The 17,119-nt window shown below is 35.4% G+C and overlaps 1 protein-coding gene across 3 annotated transcripts in view; it reads left to right on the forward strand.

The window, feature by feature from the left end:
• The window catches only part of LOC123531513 (uncharacterized), a 97,667-nt gene that overhangs the window by 23,664 nt on the left and 56,884 nt on the right, over nt 1-17,119 (forward strand). For all 3 annotated transcript variants that reach the window (XM_053518646.1, XM_053518647.1, XM_045312554.2), the window contains exons 13-17: nt 398-571; nt 1,582-1,750; nt 2,692-3,615; nt 5,561-5,700; nt 9,892-10,065. In XM_053518646.1, the coding sequence (XP_053374621.1) occupies nt 398-571; nt 1,582-1,750; nt 2,692-3,615; nt 5,561-5,700; nt 9,892-10,065 (1,581 nt within the window). The remainder of the gene's footprint in view (nt 1-397; nt 572-1,581; nt 1,751-2,691; nt 3,616-5,560; nt 5,701-9,891; nt 10,066-17,119) is intronic.

Raw genomic sequence — 17,119 nt, forward strand, 5'->3', positions numbered from 1 at the left:
CATGGAAAATTGATGCCAGAGCATCTTTTAGTCAGCAGTAGTTATCTACAGTAATGCTATTTGAATATATGTGGGCTTCAGTGGCAAAGTGATGACATTCACAGACTTTGAATTAGTTATCCTTCTCTTACATGTATTAGCGTTTAAGCCCTGATCTGGCCACCATGTGAGAAAATAGTCCAGTTGGCTGGCTGAATGTCAAAGTTCTATCTAGATGTCGGCCTGTGCCTGAAAAATAATTCAAATGAGCACTTGGGGTCTTTCTCCACTGTTTAAGCTAGAAAGTAGCCATATGACCTAAATTGTGTTGTTGTATCTTTAAAAATATAAACTAGCAAAAGCAACAAAAATGTCAGTTTAAGTTGATGTCACTGAATGTAAATATACAATATTTCAGAAACGGAGCCATCCGAAAATATATGACAAGATATGCTTGATACAGAGTAAGGTTGACATGCTGGGTCAGTGTGCAAAATATGCACTGGAACTGGAAAATAAACAAGAGTTGATTAATAGGATTGAAACACCACATCCTGAAAGTAGTGCCAGTCAACATTTGAAAAGGATCAAGGTAATTATTTGCATGTAAAACATATGCTTTGAAATGTTTTATTTCAACATGCTTTTCAAGGCAATTATCTACCTGTCGAGGTTCCTTGATTCTGAACCAGAACAAACCTATTCTCTACAACCAGTTGATAAATACTCCATATAGATATGAGGTAGAGGAAAAAATAGTTCCTCCTAATTGTCTTGTGCTGTATAGTTACACAAAATGTTTGTCATACTTAAGAATAAACTGTAGTGGTTGTCTTTAGCTCTTCCAACTGACTAAGAAGTGCAGCTCAGATTTTTTAATAGAATACAAATCTTTGGTCAGTATTGTGATATCTGGTGACTTAATCCTCTAGAAAAGCATTGTTTGAAAGACCAAATGTTGTCTGTTATACAGAAGTTAAGATATGGTAAGATTTACTTAAAGTCAGCAAGATATCAACAAATACAACATAAGCTCATGTGATTTTTTGAACAGACTACAGAATAACACATAGTATATATTAAAACAATCGTATAAAAAGCTGCAATTATAATGTGGATATTAATATTAAGAGTAAAATAGCATTTAGCTCATTATACAAATAAAATATCTAAACATCTAAAACTATGACATTTGCCTATCTAGGATGTCACTTAAAATGGGAGAAAATAAATCACAGACAGATTTAATAAAAGACTCTTGTATAAAAGTATTACAGTAAGTGTAACTGGTTTTGATGTTTAGCATGAAGATTCATGAATAATGTTTGTAAAAGATTGGCAGGTATCATAGCTTGCAACACAAAAAGTACAGGAGCAAACAAAAATATAAGCAGGTGTAATAAAAGCAAAAAGCAGACAGAAAGGCCATTGACTGCAAGTGAAATAATAAAAAATAATACATTTGAACAAACACAAGCACATATACAGCACGGTTATAACTATGGAAAACATAATAAACTGAGTAGCTGTTGTTGACAGGTTAAAGTCTGCACCAATCATGTGTGAATATGTATGTAACCTAAGTATTACATAATTTTGTAGGAAGCTGAAACAACAGAAAAAGACAAAAGATATGACAAAAAGAGAGCAGAAGATAGAACAAGTGGCCGTAAGAAAGAGGACGAGAAAAAAGATGAAAATTCTCCTGATTCAACTTCAGATATATTTAAGAAGATTGAAGCCTACAAGAAAAAATTTGAAGCCAGTAAAGGTAAACTCATCATTGTTCTTGTTAAATGCTATCCTATAGTAGAGAACATGTTTAGTTGTTTTACTTCATTTAAATGTAAACAAAATACTAGTTTTTAAGGAAGTGTTTGTGTCATAGTCTACTTTTGTGCCCAAGGTATATTTATTAAGAAGGAAACTTTTTTTTTCTATCATTCAGGTTCTCACGATTGAATAGAATCTAAGTTCTTGCACAGTAATTTGAATATTGTATTAAACATTATGTCCAGGGTCCATATTCATCATGTAAAATTTGATCTTAGACTTTTACTTGAGAATGACAAATATATGCAATTTGCTTGAGTTTTGATTAAGTAGGGCGTATGTATAGGGATGAAAATTTGCTGAGTTATCTGTTACTCCCAAATACATATACTTGCAATGTTTCGTCACAGACTTTACAAAAATAATGAAGAAAGACCTGAAGGAAAGATTTAGCCAAGTTTTCAGTCTAAATTTCTTGTTTACAATAACTTTGTTGTATATGGGCCTAGTGTAAAAAACTGCGTCATTTAATTTTTGTCGAGCCCGTTTGCGGAAGCAAGACATAGTTGTCCAAATGGCTGTTTGCTTTATGTGTATGCGTGCGTCAGTCAGTGTGTGCATGTGTCCATCTGGATTTGTTTGTCCGGACCATAACTTGCATGCATGCATGGGGCAGTCTTGTTTATATTTGGCATGAATGTTAACCTCAGTGAGTTGGAGTGTCATGTGCAACCAATAGGTTCCTATCTTGAAGTTCAAGGTCACAGTTAGAGAACAAATGTCATGTCAGATCTTGTCTGCCCCGTAACTTTGACATGAGAAGGATTCTATCTCAAAGGACTAGGTAACAGTTAGGGGTCGAAGGGCGGGCCCAACATGTTGATCTAGTTTGACAGAATCTGTAAATAATAAATTTGACATATTTCAATCTGTATTTAGATACCTCAGGTGAAGGTGATAGTGGAGAGCCACAAGCAAAGAAACCAAGGACTGATGAAAGAGAAAAGTCTGGAATGAGTTTCAAAGATCTCACAAAACAGAATAAAACTTTAGCTGACTCTATACAAAAGGGAATTGAATCTGCAAGAAAAGGAGCTGAACAGAAGAAAACTACTTCTGTAAGAAAAATTGACTGGAAAAAGGAAATTACTGCAGCTAAGAAAAGGATTGAAGAAAGTAAGAAATTTCAAGCAGAGATTGATGCAAAAGCAGAAGCAAACAGAAATGAGCAGGAAGTCTCTAAAGATATAGCCCAAGAAGAAAGGAAAGATGCAAATAAAGTGTCTCCAGTATCTTCAAAAGCTAAAAATGAACAGGTAATACAAAAGCTTACAAAAGAATCCCAAGGAAAACAAGGTGAAGGAAAACCGAGAAGTGCAAATGAAATGGTTGGTGAATCTAAGAACGTGAATACAAAGGTCTGTGAAGCTAAATCTTTGAATGTCAAAACTATAAATGAAAAAGTTTGTGATTCTAAAAACAGGATAAGCACAATTGGGAAAGTTAATGATAGTGAAAAAACTGTTACAGTAGCTAAAACAAAGCCAGACATAGAAAATAAGAAAGTTTCAAAGGAGGAGGAACAAGGCTTATCTGAAAATGACAAGGGCAAAAGTAAAAACATTAATAAAAGGGATGATGATGCAGAAGAGCTTACAATAGATCCAGAAGATATTGAAGATTTAGGAAAGAGTATTTCTGCTGAACTATTTGGTGAAGAATTAGGTAACATGGAAGACGAAGAAGTGGTTGAAGAGAAGTCAGAACCAGCTAAAGGAAAGATGAGTAACCATCCTCTAAGTAAGCTGCAAAAATACTTTGATATGCAGCTGCTTAAAGATCCTGAAAGTTCAGGCATTGTAGGTAAGTTATATTCATTGTTAAGATGATAGAGCAGTTACTGCCAAGTTATGTTAAAATGCTTAGTTTAATTGAAGTGTTTAGAAATACAGGAGATTCTTCTATTTACTCTTAAGACCTATAGAATGAAGTGTAAGATTTAATTGCAGAAAATTACAGATAAATTCTCATTAAATATTTTTCTGCTCTAGTGATTGGCATTGTCTCATGACAAAAAGGAAAACTGTTCTTCTAAACCTAACTTTCTCTTAGTATGGTTTCTTATTTGCATGCATTGTTATTGAAGGTTTACTGTGAAATGATTTTGTATTTTTGGCAAATACATTTTGCAGTTCCTGTCAAAACAGTTATTTTGTGGAAAGTAGGATTTTGTTTTCTCTTTATAATCCCCCGCCATGAGTGGTAGGGGTTATAGGAATGGTCTTTGTCTGTCTTTCTATTTGTCAGTCCGTAACATTTCATGGGTTCGAGCCTCACTTGGGGCATTGAATTACTCGTGTGAGGAAGCCATCCAGCAGGCATACGGAAAGCTGGTGGTTCTACCCAGGTGCCTGCGCGTATTGAAATAATGCATGAAGGGGCACCTGGGGTCTTCCTCCACCATCAAAGCTGAAAAGTCGCCATATGACCTATAACTGTGTCGATGCGACGTTAAATCCTACAAAAATAAATAAAACATTTTGTGTCAGCTCCGTATCTCCCTAACCTCTTGAAGGATTCTCATGAAACTTGGATCAAATGATCACCTCATCAAGATGATGTGCAGAATCCATGAGTCATCCATATTGGCTCAAGGTCAAGTCACAGCTCAAGGTCAAAGGTTTGAGCCTTCCATTTCATGTTGGCTCTGTATCTCCTATATATTAAACCCGTTGGATGATAATCATGAAACTTCGGTCAAATAATGATAATCACATCATCAAGAGGATGTGCAGAACTTATGAGTCAGCCATGTTGGCCCAAGGTCAAGGTCACAGCTTGAGGTCAAAGGTTTGAGCCTTCAATTTTGTGTCCACTCAATATCTAGACCCATTGAAGGATAATCATGAAACTTCAAATGATCACCTTATCAAGACGATGTGCAAAACTCATGAATCAGGCATGTTGACTCAATGTCAAGGTCACAAGTCAAAGTCAAAGGTTTGGTCCTTCCATTTTGTGTCTGCTCTGTATTTCCTAAACCCCTTGAAGGATTTTCATGAAACTTGGGTTAAATGATCACCTCATCAGGACAATATGCAAAACTCATGAGTCAGCCATGTCGACTCAATTTCAAGGTCCCAACTCTGGGTCAAATGTTTGAGCCTTCCATTTTGTGTCCACTCTGTATCTCCTATACCCTTTGAAAGAATTTCAAAAAGCTTGGGTCAAATGATCACCTTATCAAGACAATGTTCAGAACTCACGAGTCAGCCATGTTGTCTCAAGGTCAAGGTCACAACTCTGGGTCAAATGTTTGAGTCTTTCATTTTGTGTTCGCACTGTATCTCCTAAATCCCTTGAAGGGTTTTGATAAGACTTGGCTGTAATATTTTATTTATCAAGACAATGTGCAGAATTCAAAATTCAAGGTCAAGGTCACAACTCGATTGTTCAATGGTTCCACCCAATACCATAAACTCTTTCACTATCCAAAACAATAGCGGGGGATATAGCTGTCATTTAGACTGCCTTGTTAAAAGTTGGTTTGTAATGATTTATATTTGTGAACATACTCATAAAACAGTTCCTCGTCAGTATTTATGATTTTATGAAAACTTTAAAGGAGTTTGACAACTAAAAGTTCAAAGTTGGCAGCCTCTCTCAAATTGTTTTACTGCATTTTATTGTTCTACAAACACCTTTGCTCTGAGGACATCCAACAGGATCGACACGGATATTTACCTTATGCTTCTTGGAGTAACTAACTATGCCCTGACTTTCATAATTATGTATTATTTGTTTTTAGGCATGCAGTATGTGATAGAAGCAATTCCCTTCAAGGCTAGTAAAGCACATGTATACAAGTGCACTCTCTGCAGTGTGAAATGTGCAACAACATCTATTGTGGATCACATACTTGGCTATAAACACAGAATGAAGTACTTTGTAAGTTGTTGTGAAAATTTGATTATTTCTTGAGTAGTTTGTAAATTGCAACTATCAAGGTATTTTATTTTTATTCAGATTGCCATAAAAAATGAGATTTCAATACATTATTGTAAGTGCCCAGTACAGTTTGGACTTAATTTTGCAAGTAAATTGATGCTGTATTTGACCAGTAGTACAATAAATAACTGTACACATTAAAGATATTTGTTTATTTTGGGATTAGCACCATTTTTCAACAGTATTTCAGTTATGTAATGATGGGCAGTGAATCAAACCAGTGTTCCTGGTTTTGATACCAGTACTCTTCTATTCTCTGCAAGTAACTGCCAACTTCTCCATACAGATCTGTTGTGGAGGATGAATGATTTCGTCTTAAATGTTTTATCAATGTTGACATAGAACATAAAATTTTGCTTTGCCCAAGGATTGAATTTTCTCCAGGTGAACACCAGATGCATAGAGGATATTTGTTTGTTTCAGTGTAAGATCGAAATATATTTCTCCAAGCAAGCACCATATACAATTTTTAGCTCATCTGATTTTTTGAAAAAAAATGATGAGTTATTGTCATCACTTGAGCGGTTGTCGGCGTCGGTGTCTGCGTCGGCGTTGCCTGGTTAAGTTTTATGTTTAGGTCAGCTTTTCTCCTAAACTATCAAAAGTAATGCTTTGAAACTTGGAATACTTGTTCACCATCATAAGCTGACCCTGTATAGCAAGAAACATAACTCCATCTTGCTTTTTGCAAGATTTATGGCCCCTTTTGTACTTAGAAAATATCAGATTTCTTGGTTAAGTTTTATGTTTAGGTCAACTTTTCTCCTAAACTATCAAAGCTTTTGCTTTGAAACTTGGAATACTTGTTCACCATCATAAGCAGACCCTGTACATCAAGAAAAATAACTCCATCTTGCTTTTTGCAAGAATTATTGCCCCTTTTGGACTTAGAAAATCAGTTTTCTTGGTTAAGTTTTATGTTTAGGTCAGCTTTTATCCTAAACTATCAAAGCTATTCCTTTAAAATTTGCAACACTTGTTCACCATCATAAGCTGACCGTGTACAGCAAGAAACATAATTCCATCCTGCTTTTTGCAAGATTTATGGCCCCTTTTGGACTTAGAAAATATCAGATTTCTTGGTTAAGTTTTATGTTTAGGTCAACTTTTTCTCTTAAACTATCAAAGCTATTGCTTTAAAACTTGCAACTCTTGTTCACCATCATAAGCTGACCCTGTACAGCAAGCAACATAACTCCATCCTGCTTTTTGCAATAATTATTGCCCCTTTTGGACTTAGAAAAATCATTTTCTTGGTTGAATATTATGTTTAAGTCAACTTTTCTCATAAACTATCAAAGCTATTGCTTTAAAACTTGCAACAGTTTTTCACCATCATAAGTGGACACTGTACATCAAGAAACATAACTCTATCCTGCTTTTTGCAAGAGTGATGGCCCTTTTTAGACTTAGAAAATCATGGGTAGGACAATATTTCTATTATACAAAAAAAATCAGATGAGCGTCAGCATCCGCAAGGCGGTGCTCTTGTTTCACTAATAGCAGATGAAGTTTTCAAGATTCCTGTTCGACATTGTGTCTGAAATCATTAGTCCTCCACCTCTGATTCATTGAAAAACATGAGATATTTTTGTTTGTGAAGATGTAAGACCTGGCCCCAGTTTCACGAAAAAAATTAATTAATTGCTAAGTCTGTTATTTGAAATGCTTGTGTTTGCCCTTTATGCATCTTCATTGTCGACTTTTTCAAAAATATCAGAACTGTATATGACTATTTCATAGATCAAAACACAACAATTCTGAATTTTACAGAAAATGAAGTATATAAATAAGAAATATACTAAAGCAAATACTTAAGTTTGTTATATCGTGCTTAAATAGAAATCTCATATTTGTTTGACTGAAATAAGTACTGCAGACATACTACTAACCATAGTTTAATTTAGCTATAAATACATTGGTATAGAAAAAACCGACATTAAATAAAATTAACTTAAGCAATAGCATGAATTTAAAATAACAGACTTAACTATGTAATTAAGTTTTTTCGTGAAATTGGGGCCTGCTGGTGTTCAAGAATGAAAAAATATTTCTTCTTACATGTAAAACAATCATTTTTTAGCTGATCTATTTCAAGATTATCCTAGCTATTCTATCACCCTGGCTCGTTGCGTCGGACGTCGGCCGTCCCCCAAACCCTTGGTAAGGTTATATGCATGCAATGTACCATATCCGATTCAATGAAAGGCATTAAGCTTTCAAACTTATTTCTTCTTTGTCAAGGTCAATTGCAACCAACTCTCTGGGTCAAGTCCATAACCTGACATGTAAATTTGAGCAAATTATGCCCCCTTTGGATTAGAAAATTTTGGTTAAAAGTTTTAACATGCAATACTGATTCCAAAACTATTATGATATTATTATTTGAAACTTCACATGTTGCTTCGGGTATAATCAAACTAGTTGTACAAGACAAGGTCCTAATCCTGACCCGTCATTTTGGCCAAATTCATGCCCCTTTTGACTTAGCAAATCCTGGATTAAAGTTGTTGGTGCAAGTCAATACAATACTATTCTCTAAAGGCATAAAAAGTTTGAAGTATATGTTATTTCTCTTTCTCACTATCAATTACCAACCTCACTGGGTCAAGTCCATAACTTGACATTTGTTTTGAGCAAATTATGCCCTTTTTAGACTTAGAAAATTTTGGTTAAAGTTTTACATGCAAGTTATTATCTCCAAAACTAATACAGATATTGATTTGAAACTTCACTTGTGTCTTCGGGGTTATAAAACTAGTTGATAGGATCAAGTCCCATAACTCTGACCTTCATTTTGGCCAAATTATGCCCCTTTTGGACTTAGCAAATTCTGGTTAAAGTTTTGCGTGCAAGTACATACAGCTATTACTAAAATGCATATAGATTTGAAACTTATTTTTTCTTTTTCTAGATCAATTACTAACCTCACTGGATCAAGTCCCATAACTCTGGCATGTATTTTGGGCAAATTATGCCCCCTTTTGGACTTTGAAAATTCTGGTTAAAGTTTTACATGCAAGTTTCTATCTCCAAAACTAATGCAGATATTGAATTGAAACTTCTCATGTGCCTTCGGGGTTATAAAACTAGTTGATAGCAGCAAGTCCCATAACTGATATGCATTTTGGTCAAATTATTCCCACTTTTGAACTTAAAACTCTTTTGATATTTAACTTTTTTGGGTAATATTTTCCTGCTTCTGGGTCAATATTTCGAATAGTCGAGCTTGGCTGTCTTACGGACAGCTCTTGTTCTTTTTTATTTCATATTTATCCTCCCAGACACATACTTTATGGAGTAAAGCATGTCTGTCTGCCCATCAGTATTTGTGTCTGCTGGGAAGAATTTCATAAAACTTATGTCAGTTATTAACCACATCAAGACATCATCATACTTGGAGGTCAGAGGTCAAAATAGCTTAACTTCATGTCCACCCCATATCTTCGAATTCACTTGAAAGATTTTCATTAAACTAGGATCAAATATTAATTTCGTCAAGACGACATGCAGATTGTGCAACCAAGATCACTAGGTCCAAGGTCAAGGTCACATTTGGAGGTCTAAAAAATTAGATAGCTTAAATGTATGTCCACTCCATATTTATGAACCAGTGGAAGAATTTTCATAAAGCTGGCATCAATAACATGATCAAGATGACATTATTATTATTATTATTATTATGCACAGTGCACAACCCAGTTCACTAGATCCAACGTCATGCTTAGAGGTCACTAGATTCAAGGTCATGCTTAGAGGTCACAAGATCCAAGGTCATGCTTAGAGGTCACTAGATCCAGGGTCATGCTTAAAGGTCACTAGATCCAAGGTCATGCTTAGAGGTCACTAGATCCAAGGTCATGCTTAAAGGTCACTAGATCCAAGGTCATGCTTAGAGGTCACTAGGTCCAAGGTCATGCTTAGAGGTCACTAGATCCAGGGTCATGCTTAAAAGTCACTAGATCCAAGGTCATGCTTAGAGGTAAAAGATCATTTAGCTCAAACTGTGTCAGCTCCATATCTTCTTAACCACTTAAGGATTTTCATAAAATTAGCATCAGTTGGTCCCTCATATACTTCAAGAATTCACCAAATAATTTATATAATAAATGATGAAACTTTGTTTGGCAGGAGATTCACAACTTTGACATTTATTCCATCATTATGAAGATGGACCAGTCACGTAAATTTCTAAATGCTGAATGTACAAAATATGCCAAGTCAATCCAGGAGAAGGAGGGAGTGAAGACAGTGATGACACTGACAGATGAAGAGTTCAAACAGAGGGAGAAAATCTTTAATAAGGTAAGACATAAATACAGAATTTTGTTGATGGTCTGAATTAAGTAATCTCATTTGATCAACTGAAGGATCATGGGATTTCAATTAATACATAGATTTATTAATCCTTTGCCCAAAATGTTCTTTATGACAGTTTGACCAAAATGACAAGTGTTTGAATACATTATTCCATTAGTTAGAAATGCATTGTTTAGTCATGCAGCATTCACAATAGCATGCGTGGGTACAACAAAAACTAATTTCAAGATTTTTGTGACTTACACAAGGACACTACAGTCACAAAACTATCAGTGGTTCATTTATGTTAGGCAGGAAAGTGGATATGCCAAAATCTATTTTTTTAGAGCTTACCATTCCTACAGCAACTTGATGATGGTATGCATAAGGCTATGTAACAAGGAGCTTCAGATGGGATTTTAACTAAGTGGACTTTGTAGGGTTATTCTCTACTGTCATTGCCCTTGTGTCATCATTTCCATTTTTAGCTCATCTGATTTTTTGAGAAAAAAATGATGAGTTATTGTCATCACTTGATCGGCGTCAGCGTCGGAGTTGCCTGGTTAAGTTTTATGTTTAGGTCAGCTTTTCTCCTAAACTATCAAAGCTATTGCTTTGAAACTTGGAATACTTGTTCACCATCATAAGCTGACCCTGTATAGCAAGAAACATAACTCCATCTTGCTTTTTGCAAGATTTATGGCCCCTTTTGGACTTAGAAAATATCAGATTTCTTGGTTAAGTTTTATGTTTAGGTCAGGGTTTTTTCCCAAACTATCAAAGATATTGCTTTGAAACTTGCAACTGTTGTTCACCATCATAAGCTGACCCTGTGCAGCAAGGAACATAACTCCATTCTGCTTTTTGCAAGAATTATGGCCCCTTTTGGACTTAGAAAATCTGATTTCTTGTTTAAGTTTTATGTTTTGGTCAGCTTTTCTCCTGAACTATCCAACGTATTGTTTTGAAACTTCCAACAATTGTTCACCATTAATAGCTTACCCAGTACAGCAAGAAACATAACTCCATCCTGCTTTTTGCAAGAATGATGGCCCCTTTTGGACTTAGAAAATATCAGATTTCTTGGTTAAGTTTTATGTTTAGGTCAACTTTTTCTCTTAAACTATCAAAGCTATTGCTTTGAAACTTGCAACACTTGTTCACCATCATAAGCTGACCCTGTACAGCAAGAAACATAACCCCATCCTGCTTTTTTGCAATAATTATTGCCCCTTTTGGACTTAGAAAATCAGTTTTCTTGGTTGAGTATTATGTTTAAATCAACTTTTCTCATAAACTATTAAAGCTATTGCTTTAAAACTTGCAACAGTTTTTCACCATCATAAGCGGACGTTGTACATCAAGAAACATAACTCTATCCTGCTTTTTGCAAGAATGATGGCCCTTTTTAGACTTAGAAAATCATGGGTAGGACAATATTTCTGTTATACAAAAAAATCAGATGAGCGTCAGCACCCGCAAGGCGGTGCTCTTGTTTTCACTTTCTTATATTGCTCAGTTTTATATGCAAACTGATGCCAACTTCAACTCCCACATTGAATCCCGATTATTTGCCATGACTTGAATTATTTTGTAGTATCTGACATATACCCATCCCATCCCAAATGAAGTAAAGAATTTCAAGATTAAAAAAAAACATGACACGCTCAACCGACTAAAATATGTCTAATTTTTCTATTGCTTCTGCTATTTTGGTTCATTTTCACTTTTGTGTTGACAATCAGTTTTGAATAATCAAGCACACCGGCCTTTCTGAAAACTCTGGATTAGAGTATCTGCTTTTGAGTAGGAACTGGAATACCATGAGGTATGATCTTACCTTTATCACGTTGGGCACAATTCATTCTGCCTACGTGACCAGTGTAGATCATGATCTGCCTGCACATCCATGGAGTCTGATCATGATCTGCATTGTTCACTGTTCAGTTGTTATCTTTTTGGAAATCACCCCTTTTAACAACTACTGGTACTGTTTAAATTGAAAGATGAACAAGTTCATTGTAAAAATTTAGTAGGATATGGGTTAACATTTCTATGATATTTTTCTGTACACATTTTTAGCTCACCTGAGCAATGCTTAGGTGAGTTTTTGTGATCGCTTTATGTACGGCGTCTGTCTGCCTGTCGTCTGTCAACAATTAGCTTGTGTATGTGATAGATGCTGTATTTTTCAACTGATCTTCATGAAATTTGGTCAGAGTGATTACCTTGATGAAATCTAGGCCAAGTTCGAAAATAGGTCATCTTAGATCAAAAACTAGGTCACTAGATCAAATCAGAGAAAAACCTTGTGTATGCGATAGAGGCTGTATTTTTCAACTGATCTTCTTGAAATTTTGTAAGAATGACTACCTTGGCCAAGTTCGAAAATGGGTCATCTAGGGTCAAAAACTAGGCCACTAGGTCAGATCAAAGAAAAACCTTGTGTATGCGATAGAGGCTGTATTTTTCAACTAGGTCAAATCTAAGAAAAACTTTGTTTATGCGATAGAGGCTGTATTTTTCAACTGATCTACATGAAATTTTGTCAGAATGATAACCTTGATGAAGTCAAGGCCAAGTTCGAAAATGGGTGTTCTTGGGTCAAAAACTAGGTCACTAGGTCAAATAAAATAAAAAAAACCTTGTGTATGCGATAGAGGCTGTATTCTTCAACTGGTCTTCATGAAATTTGGTCAGAATGACAACCTTGATGAGATCTAGGCCAGGTTCGAAAATGGGTCATCTAGGGTCAAAAACTAGGTCATTAGGTCAAATCAAAGAAAAACCTTGTGTATGCGATAGAGGCTGTATTTTTCAAATGATCATTATGAATTTTGGTCAGAATGGTTGCCTTGATAAAATCTAGGTCAATGGAATATGGGTCATCTGGGGTTAAAAACTAGGTCACTAGGTCAAGTCAAAGAAAAACCTTGTGTATGCAATAGGAGCTGCATCTTATACCGGATCTTCATGGAATTTTGTTAGAATGATAACCTTGATGAAATCTAGGTTGAATTTGAATATGAATCATCAAGGATCAAAAACTATGTCACCTGGTCAAATTAAAGAACAACCTTGTGTACACAATAGGGGCTGCATTTTACAATGGATATTCATAAAATTTAGTCAGAATGATTGCCTTGATGAATTCTAGGTCACGATAGAATATGAGTCACTAGGTCAAATCAAAGAAAAACCTTGTGTATGTGATAGAGACTGTATTTTTCAATTGATTTTGATGAAATTTGGTCAGAATGATAGCCTTGATGAAATTGTGGTCAAGTTCGAATGTTGGTCATCTGGGATCAAAAACTAGGTCGCTAGGACAAATCAAAGAAAAATGTTTTGTATGTGATAGAGGCTGCATTTTTCAATTGAGGTTCATGAAATTTGGCCAGAATGATTGCCTTGATTAAATCTAGGTCAAGTTGGAATGTAGGTCATCTTGGCTCAAAAACTAGGTCACCAGGTCAAATGGAAGAAAATACTTGTTTACACTTAAGAGACCACATTTTTGGTCCAATCTTAATGAAAATTGGTCAGAATATTTGTTTCTATGAAATCCCTAGGTCAAACATGTTTACACTGTTATGGTGTGTTTCTCAGGTGAGCAACCTAGGGCCATCTTGGCCCTCTTGCATAGATATAACATGCTCTGTAGCAGGTGAACAACTTGCAGCAAGCTTATTCTGTTATCTCAAAGACAAAAATGTAAAGGAGAAGGCCTCCAGAATTTTGTTAACACTTACAAATAATCATATGCCCTGTTTGGACCACTGTAGCCAAGCAGTTAAGGTGGTTGCCCTTGCACTGCTTGCCTCTTAATGCTCTTGGGGTCAAAACCTCAGTGGGGATGTAGAATTCTCTCATGTGAGGATGCCTTTCACCTCACGTATGGAAAGTCCATGGTGCTATCCAGCTGCCTGTCCATGCCTGCAATAGTGTTAGGAAGAGCATCTGGGATCTTCCTGCACCATCAAAAGCTTGAAAGTCATATGTCACTATTGCATTAATGTAATGTTAAACCCAACAGCAGCAAATTATAAACATACGTATTTCCTGTTGTCTTTAGCTGTTTATATGCTTTTCAGTTTATTATGTTTTGTCTCCTAACAGTGAAACACTGAAGGGGACTTACATGTATGTCTAGACACACATGTCACATGAAATGAGATCTTTAAAATAACTTTAAAAAGTACAAGATATCTTTTCTGACACTAAGCTTTTGGCAGTAATGAAAATATATATGTTCTTTTATGTTGTTGTTATGGCAACAACTGTGGGTGCTATCACAACATATAGTACAAAAATATGGCAGAAAGTGGATTCTGCAGTGACTTCAAGTGTACAGACTTTTTTTCATGAATCTTAGGACATATGTGGACAGTAGAAGGCAATGTGGAGAATGCACTCATTATTTTATTTTGCCTATTTGTCTATCCATTTGTTCATTTGTCTTTCCATCAGTCAGTTTTGCTTTCAGGATGTATCAAGATATATCCTGCTTTAATGAATAATTATTTTCATAATACCAGGTTTATAGATGGTTGGTTATTTTGAGAAAGTGGAGGTTCTTCGATATACATGATGCTTGTAGTTTCAATATAAAAAATGTAATTCCACTTATATCAAATACAACAAATGTCCCATTCAGTGGGGGATTTCCCCTTCCTGTAGGGGATTTTATATTTAGGACAATAGTCTTGTTAATTTATAATTGTTAAAGTTTATGATTTAACTTTACTTCATATCTTAATATATCCAGTAATCATTAATATAAGATACTTTGTATGTGGAAGTTAGATACACAGCAGGTGAACAACTTGCAGTGTACCTGTCTAGCTCACCTGAGTTCAGAATGCTCAAGGTGAGCTATTGTGATCACTGTGTTCATATGTCAAAAGCAGTTTGACTGTTAACACTCAATAGACTACAATTTTAGTCCAATCTTAATGAAAATTGGTCCGAATATTAAATCAGTAAAATCTCTGACAAGTTCTTTACCAGGTCAAAAACAAGGTCACCTGGTCAGTTAGTAGGAAACATTGTTGACACTCAAGAAGCCACATTTTTTCTGCCTCATCGTTATGAAACTTTGCCATAATATCTGTTTCTATAAAGTCTAGGATAAGTTCAAGTCTGGGTTACCTGTGCTCAAGTATTAGGTCACTAGGTCAGATCATAGAGAGACATTGTTAACACTCCAGAGACACATTTCCTGTTAAATTGTCTTAAAACTTTGTTAATACTAAAAGCCTCATTTTCTACCTGATCTTTATGAGACTTTGTTGGAATGTTTGTCTGCTTAAAATGTAGGATAAATTTGAAACTTGGTCACTAAGGAAAAAGCTAGACCATAAAGTCAAATCATAGAAAAACTTTGTTAACACTGTAGTGGCCACTTTTTTAATTTGAGCTTATAAATCTTTGTCAGAATGTTTGTATGAAGTCTTGGTCATGTTCAAAGGTTAGGTACCTGAGGTAAAAAGTTATTTGACTAGGTCAAAGTATTGAAAAACTTGGTAACTGATCTACATGATTAACATAAAAATGGTTAAAATGCTTGTCACTTTAAAATCTAGACCAAATAAGATACAAAATTATCAGGTGTAAGATTTAGGTCAGGTGAGCAGTACAGGACCTACATTGTCCTCTTTTTCTTTCTAGCAGGTGTACTCATACACATACCGTTCTAAGTTTGAACTACATGTATATACATGTACATATTGTGTAATCATTTATGATTTGTTAGGGATTATGATTGTGATAGTTTCAAAAATTATGTGTAAACAAAGACAAAAAATTCCAATTTATTAAAGCACTAATAGGAGCTGTTTTGGCCAATTTATTAGTGTCAGTAGAATTGAATGGGTTTACTGCAAATGAATATAAGAACAGTATCACAATAATTCCAACAAATTTTTTTAAAAATCTTTTATTGTTATGTTCATAGTTTAAGTTTGTGGAGACAGTTATTTTTTAGAACAGAAAACATAATGTGTATGGTTACATTCTGGAGGAAAGAGTCATATGCCTATTAAAGGTGTCATTGTAAAAAAAGACCATCATGTGAAAGTTTCCAAAATTTCAGTTGTGCATAAAAATGGGTGGGTGAGGGGATGGAGAGAAATATCAGGTCTATGTATAAGAATGATCAAGGCTTCCTTTGTGTTGGTTTTGAAGTAGACGGAGATATGTTGTTAACCTTTCTCAGTATGTCATTTTGTTTTTCATCAATAACTAGAGAATGTACATGTATGACAATCAGACTTCATAGGAACTGTTGTCTTTAATCAGTAAGTGAGCCCTTTTTCTTTGTGAATAGTACAACAAAAGTCAGTGACCAATAACTGGAAATTGCTAGTGCCAACAGCCATCACCTTATGCAGAATGATTTCCTGTGATCAGCGGGTACCCAATTTGTTTCTTGGGGCCTCCGTGGCCGAGTGGTTAAGGTCGCTGACTTCAAATCACTTGCCCCTCATCGATGTGGGTTCGAGCCTCACTCGGGGCGTTGAATTCTTCATGTGAGGAAGCCATCCAGCTGGCTTACGGAAGGTCGGTGGTTCTACCCAGGTGCCCGCTCGTGATGAAATAATGCACGGAGGGGCACCTGGGGTCTTCCTCCACCATTAAAGCTGGAAAGTCGCCATATGACCTATCATGTGTCGGTGCGACGTTAAATCCAACCAAAAAAAAAAACAAAACAAAAAAAAAAAACAATTTGTTTCTTGGTCATGACATCAGAAGTCAAGGTCTAAAACTAAAGTCTAAAAATTATTTCCAATCAATAACTGAAGAGCAACTTTAGCTGTGACCTTCCAGCTTCAAAGTATGATTGCGTATAGTAAGTAGATGACACCTACGGTTTTGGGGTCAGTGTCAAAGCTCAAGGTCACAGTAGCTTCAAGATTGAAATTAGTTCTTTGTTTTGACTAGAGATTGCTTGAGCATGTGGTCACCAGACTTCATAGTATAATTGCCTGTGGTCATTAGACCACTTGCTTTTTGGGGTCATTTGTTTAAAAGTCACAGTGGAGACAGATAACAGTTTCTG

Source organism: Mercenaria mercenaria, chromosome 11, assembly GCF_021730395.1.
Source record: "Mercenaria mercenaria strain notata chromosome 11, MADL_Memer_1, whole genome shotgun sequence".
Lineage (NCBI taxonomy): Eukaryota > Metazoa > Mollusca > Bivalvia > Venerida > Veneridae > Mercenaria > Mercenaria mercenaria.